This window comes from Bombus vancouverensis, unplaced genomic scaffold (genome assembly GCF_051014615.1).
Source record: "Bombus vancouverensis nearcticus unplaced genomic scaffold, iyBomVanc1_principal scaffold0035, whole genome shotgun sequence".
Lineage (NCBI taxonomy): Eukaryota > Metazoa > Arthropoda > Insecta > Hymenoptera > Apidae > Bombus > Bombus vancouverensis.
Window position 1 is genome coordinate 740,425 of NW_027468926.1, and position 6,362 is coordinate 746,786.

Genomic DNA, 6,362 nt, shown 5'->3' on the forward strand with positions numbered 1-6,362 from the left:
TTGCTTGAAATAAAAAATTGATATAGGAGTAATAATATGGATAGAGATCAAAAACTGTTAGGGCAGAAATTACACGTTTGAACTTTATAGTTCAGTATAGTTCAAATAGAAATTATATAGAATTATTTAATAATTTGTATTCCACTGGAATAAAAATTTAATTTCTGTCTTTATCAAATCTCTATTTCAGAGTATTTGTACGTATGTACTTATCGTCTGCTGTATGATCGAATATCGAATAATTATGTATATGTAAAAAATTGTATATGTAAATATGTAAAAAATTATGTATATTCACAACTATGACTATGCATTAGGTTTTCGTAATCCCCGAAACCCAGACAAACCACTATGGAAGTGCGGAGGTTCCCTGATATCGGCTAGGCATGTTTTGACCGCAGCACATTGTGCACATATGGATGGAATAGAAAACATACACAATCATAATATTGCCATTCTTAGATTGGTGGAGGAGGTGCCATTTTCGAGTAACTCCTCAAATATATATATATATATATGCTATTGAGTATTACTGAAGTATCATATCCTGAAATTTCTTACTGTACACATATATTGTGTCATAAAGCGTGTACAATTCTTTCTCATACTTTTCGTCATTCGTTTCCTGCATTTTCATTTACTTTTTTATTTTTCAGGGTACGTATATCCCATTTGTACGAAAGAGCCCCTACGAAAGAGCAACTTCGTCGGCTATAACCCCCTTGTTGCTGGATGGAGAGCGTTAAGATATAGTAAGTGATATCAATTTTATAATAAAATTAAACAGTTCCAGTCTTAAATATCTTTCTTATTTTCTTCGTAGGACGACCACGACGTAATGCATTAATGGAAGTACAAATGCCAGTGATTAAGAACGCCGAATGCAAAATAGCTTATTCCAAATTTCCTAATGCACCTGATATCACTGATGGTATAATATGCGCCGAACATGCTCAGGGTGGAGAGGATTCTTGTACGGTAATTAAGTTACAGAGTTACTACAAACTATACGGTATCTGAAGACACGTCAATTCGAATTAACATCAAATCGACGTCTTAAACATTAGAAATAATAGATAAACACAATTTAATAGTTTTGCCCACTTCTCACACCTCATTATGGTATTTAATCTAATTTCCTTCTAATCTTAGTTTTGCTCAAAATACATATAACATGTACATTATAAATTGAAGTATTTCTATACACAAATCAATAGAAGATTATTACTGTATATAAGTATAATTTCAATACAATTCGATCGATATATTTCAGTATCTTTGATTAAAAATTTAACGATCCTTTCAGGCTGACCGCGGCGGACCACTGCTGATACAACATGAATTAACCTCCTATTTAATAGGTATTGTGTCTTACGCTTATAAGTGCGGCACAGCTGGCTATCCCAGCGTTTACACTAGGGTCACATCGTACCTTGACTTCATTCTCCAAGCGATGCAATAATATGATATTACTGTTCCATAAATATCATTGTGTAAAAAACGTAAAGTTGGATTTTCTTATTGTGGAGATAAGAAACAGCTCAAATTTACATTGTTTTGTACGTTACAAATTATAGGCTTAAAATGTACGAAATTTAACTTTGAAACGACACTAATTTTTTACGCACGATAAACCTCCACGACTTAGGTATGTAAAGATGATAAACGTATATTAATTCTATTAATTTGGTAATAATAAACCAACTTTCTGAGAAGTTCTGTAAATTTCGTTTCTGTTGTATCAAGAGAATAATGGAATATTCCACCTAGATCGTATACTTCTTGTATGTACATACAAAATTTTCCGGCTAATCTAAAACACTTCATAAGATAGAGAGCTTCTGGAGATTCGGACACAGAGAGTGCATAAAATACAAGATAAGTCTCGTGTCTTTCAAAATTATTTTTTATTCGCTAAAAACGTCCTGTGTACTCATGCAATCACATGCAACCTCGAAACTTCGCTTATTTTTTATCACTTTCCAATTCAATACACTGTTTCTGCATTTTTGACTATATGTAAGAGAAATTTCCATTCAGCCAAAGGTGTACTTACAGATTATAGATTCCTATACGACTCTCGGTAAAAATTTATCCGCACTCCAGATAGTTAAAACTTCTGTCGACCGTATTGATCCATCTGCACTCTTCGTATGACGTCAATATCTGTTCAGTGCTGCTGCGCAGGTTTCATTGTGTTACGTCAATTCGTTTGTGACCGTTGCGCGAGTAATGGCGCTTTGCAATGGCGATTTGCAGGAAAACAGTGCAGGATGCTGTGATTCGTTTCTTGTGGTCGGAAGTTATGTTTGATGCCTATATTTATCAAAGATTTAATGCACATTATGGAGAAAGTGTTTTGTCACGAAGTGTGTTTGAATGGGCACAAAAGTTCAAAGAAGATCGCACAAGTGTTATGAAAAAGCAGCTGGACGCCCGTCCACATCCACGACGACAACATTGAACGTGCTCATGAACTTATGCTCTATGGAATAGACGAGTGACACTGGATAATGTGGCAAATCATTTGCAAATCAGCCACGGCTCTGCTTATGCAATAGTGCACGACAGATTTGGGTTTTAAAAAGTTTGTGCGAGATGGATGCCGAGAAAGCTGATGAAAAGGTGAAGACGACGATGCATTCGTGGTTCGCAGCTCAGCCCAAAACATTTTTTAACGAGAAAATACGAAGGTCCTTCAGCAAATGGACAAAGTGTATACAGAAATTGAGTGATTATGTCAAAAAATGATGTATGTCTTTTTTGACAATTGCTTAAAATAAATTCTACACCGACAGAGCGGGTAACTTTTTACTCACCCTCGTAAGACACTTAAATTTCCAATCTATTATGATGAACAAAAGAGCTTATACTATTAAATCTAATTGTATTTTGTTGCATGAGAGTACACGTGTATGTGATGTACATTACCTTTATATCCCCTTGAACGCTTCAATATTGCGCATATATACTATATTTTGTACAGCTTCTATAAAATTTTGTATGTTTGTTTAGGCTGTTAATCTAGAGGCTGGAGTACAAAGAAGTGGCACAATGATGTGGGCTGATGACATTTATAATTATCAAGGAATCACCCCTACATTCGCTCAGGTATATATCGTTGACTATAATGTATTTAACATATATGATTGTTAGAATATTAATAATTAATCTTTATTTCTATCAGAATTTTAATGAAACTGTCCCTTGGGAAGGAAGAACTGATACCTTGATATCACGGTTTGTACATCCTATATATACGACAAATTTTAGAACATTATATAACGAAGAACCAGATCGCCGTGGCCATGTGATGTGAATAAAAGGACTTGAATTTGATGATATTTTTGTAACGTTAGATAACATAACTAAGTATCTTCACAGTAAGATAGGATGACATGGTTTACATGATCTTAATGTTGTTCACTTGAGTGATGATATTATAAGGAAAAGTGTAATATCACAGGTAGGATGATTCATAATTTAGAACTACTATCTCATGTATGTATTACAAATTAAAGAAATATATTAAATTTTATAGGATATTTATGTTTAGTAACCAGTAATTCAGAGATTGGTATTCATGGTTACTATAACGAGGCTGTAGAAACGCACCCTTTCTTCTTTGCAAATGGTCCTGTATTTATGTCTAAGCCGAAACTGGAACCTCTGAATAATTTACATTTATTCTTGTTATTTTCTAAAATACTTATCTACAGTATACCATAAGGAATGATACCGTATCGCACCTAATCAAGTGCCTTAAGAAACATCAACAGGATATCACAGTAATCCCTTATCGACTGATATGTAAGTAAAAGTTATGTGTCATTGTTATACACAGTTATTTATCATTTTCTATTAATTCAGTTGTAGCCACTACAATATCTATGACACTGGTAGTAATTATGAGAACAATAACGATGTTCTATAAGAGGAAATTATGATTAGGAACAAAAACTTACAGGTAAGTCAATGTACATGTTATTTGCCATTTGAAAAGAAAGTTACTAACTTAGAATTTTTTGATAAATAATAATTGTGCAAAATATATTGGATTTCAAATTTGTCAAAAATTGAAATTTAAGAAGCATTGTAATAATATAACATTAATATTTTGATTTTTCAGGAGATATCATGCGGTGGATGGATAATATGTAAAAAATATTAAGCAGTATATGAATTTTCATATTGCGTAGAGATAACAAAATGAATTTTAAAAAATGTCGACATGGTAATAAGAAATAGCATCATGACAAAGAATATATAAAGACAGTTTCATTTTTTATAAATAAAAATTTGTTGTTCCAGATTTTGAAATATAGTGAAACGTTTAATTAGTATCTTAATATCTTTAAATAATTATTATTTTAGAATCAATTGTAATTGTATCATACGTACTTTTGAATTCGTGCAAGAACATATGTAATTTTGAAGTAGTTATTATTAGGAAATTGTTAGACGCGAACAGTATGCGAAAAGTTAGTATGCAGTGTAATAATTATCAATCAAAACACAAGAATTAAATTCTTGAGGAAAAAATTTCCGGAATTTCTTATTTACACGATTATAAAGAAATCCATAATAAGAAGGAGCTGCTTTCTAATACTTCTCTTCCTTGTAATGCCTATGTTAATGATAACGAGGTTCGACTTTTTGTTTTTAGAGGGATACTGGAAAATTTGAAAGTACAGTACCATTGGGAAGAAAATCACGATATTGAAAACGATATTTGCAAGTAAATTTCCAAAAAATCTGTTTTCAAATTTTCGCTTTCTATTTCACATTAAAAGAAAGGACTGCCTTCTTTCTCTGCAAGACAAAACAAACATTCTGAATCTCGTATCAATGAATGATGTCAATAAGTTATTTTTCTTTTCAGATTGAACAATATTCCAGATTTATTCATAATTTCATACTACGCGAAGAATAGACTTTCATAGGTATATAAAGGAAATATTAAGTATAGGAAAACTCTTTTTCGTTGTAGGTGACATATGCTTCACGGTTGAACACATGTATTTTTGAACACATATAAATGAAAAAGTACTCTTATGGAGAAAAAGAATTGATACCTTCGATTGACATTAGATAATGTATATAAACTTATGAACAATCACTATCGGTTTGTATTTTAGGTGCACACGCAGATTTGTTGGAGTTCTTATAAAATGTACATCCTGTACGAACGTTTTATTCTTCCAAATTTTACGATACTATGTCTCATATAATAACTATATGGATTAAACGTAATATAAATGATCCGAAAATAGACTCGAACGACATTAATTGTCTTTCTATTTATACCAATATCGAAAATACAAGTAAAGCCGGAGCAATAGTATGCAAGAATGGACTATTTATTATTTTAAACCAAATCATAGCATATTCAGAATGCACAGTATTATCATGAAATGTAAATGAATCAGTTGTAAACGAACGATTTTACTGTAAAATCGTTGCCTCCTTTTTTTCATCTGAAATATAGCAGCAATGAGTACATTCTTTTAATATATAATAAAACGAGATATCTTTATAAAGTTACATATGTCATCACTGGTAACTGTTATCTCGTATGACACCAAATATACCGTTAGTATGGAATGATATTTTTATGAAGATATACTTTAATGATAGATTTTATGAATGAAACGTTATATAAGACAAATTATCTCTTGTCATTCTATGAAGTGTAGTAGCTAACGAAGATTAATTTTACGAAGTATTGGAGCAAAAGAGAATTAAAAAATTAAAAAGATCTAAATAAGATTGTTCGTGTGGCTTAATTATCTCAATTCTGGTACACCACTTGTTACATTCTAACTAATTAGCGCTAAACAATAACTTGCAAATATTAAAGATATTAACACCTTAATATTAACACCTAAAGGTTTTCAGGAAATTTTATAATATTTGATTATTGTATATCTAGTCATTGATTGATAAAATTTCTTGTATAAGCATAGATCGAGGTTGACGTCATACGCAGATTGCATATCATTGACAGGTATCGTTTTAATTTATTTTATGGCTAGAATCATTTGAATATTATACGAATAATTATTTCCATTCGAACGATTAATAGATCACGTACCTATAAAAGATATATTATGAAAAAGACGTGACGAAACAAAAAAATATTGGAAATTCCGTTGTCTGTTGATTTTTATTTCCATGTAATTACATATGAAATGGGTAATTCATTAACATCTCCTCGAATCGAATATAATTCGTTACACTTCACAACGATTCAAATAATGGACGGGAAATATATAATAAGTTTCCTGTCCTTGCGTTAAAATAGTACTGTACAAATCAGATGATACAGGAAATACCCAAAAAACCCAATTACATCCACATTG

The 6,362-nt window shown here is 31.4% G+C and overlaps 1 protein-coding gene across 3 annotated transcripts; it reads left to right on the forward strand.

The window, feature by feature from the left end:
• Window positions 1-214: 214 nt before the first annotated feature.
• On the forward strand, window positions 215-5,769 carry LOC143304435 (venom serine protease Bi-VSP-like). Of its 3 annotated transcripts, none has more exons than XM_076626913.1 (7): window positions 215-978; window positions 1,307-2,803; window positions 3,016-3,111; window positions 3,188-3,466; window positions 3,542-3,810; window positions 3,871-3,967; window positions 4,130-5,769. In XM_076626913.1, the coding sequence occupies exons 1-2, from the start codon at window positions 847-849 to the stop codon at window positions 1,460-1,462; spliced, it is 288 nt and encodes a 95-aa protein (XP_076483028.1). In that variant the 5' UTR covers window positions 215-846; the 3' UTR covers window positions 1,463-2,803; window positions 3,016-3,111; window positions 3,188-3,466; window positions 3,542-3,810; window positions 3,871-3,967; window positions 4,130-5,769. The 3 variants fall into 3 exon arrangements, with proteins under 3 accessions (XP_076483028.1, XP_076483027.1, XP_076483026.1); XM_076626912.1 differs by having other exon boundaries at window positions 215-752; window positions 824-978; window positions 1,307-3,111; XM_076626911.1 differs by having other exon boundaries at window positions 1,307-3,111.
• Window positions 5,770-6,362: the final 593 nt, after the last annotated feature.

Bases quoted from the DNA above. Each gene is read 5' to 3' on its own strand.
- LOC143304435 (XM_076626911.1), top strand. From the start codon at position 847: ATGGAAGTACAAATGCCAGTGATTAAGAACGCCGAATGCAAAATAGCT. The intron at 979-1,306 runs GTAATTAAGTTA...CGATCCTTTCAG, and splicing joins GTGGAGAGGATTCTTGTACG to GCTGACCGCGGCGGACCACT.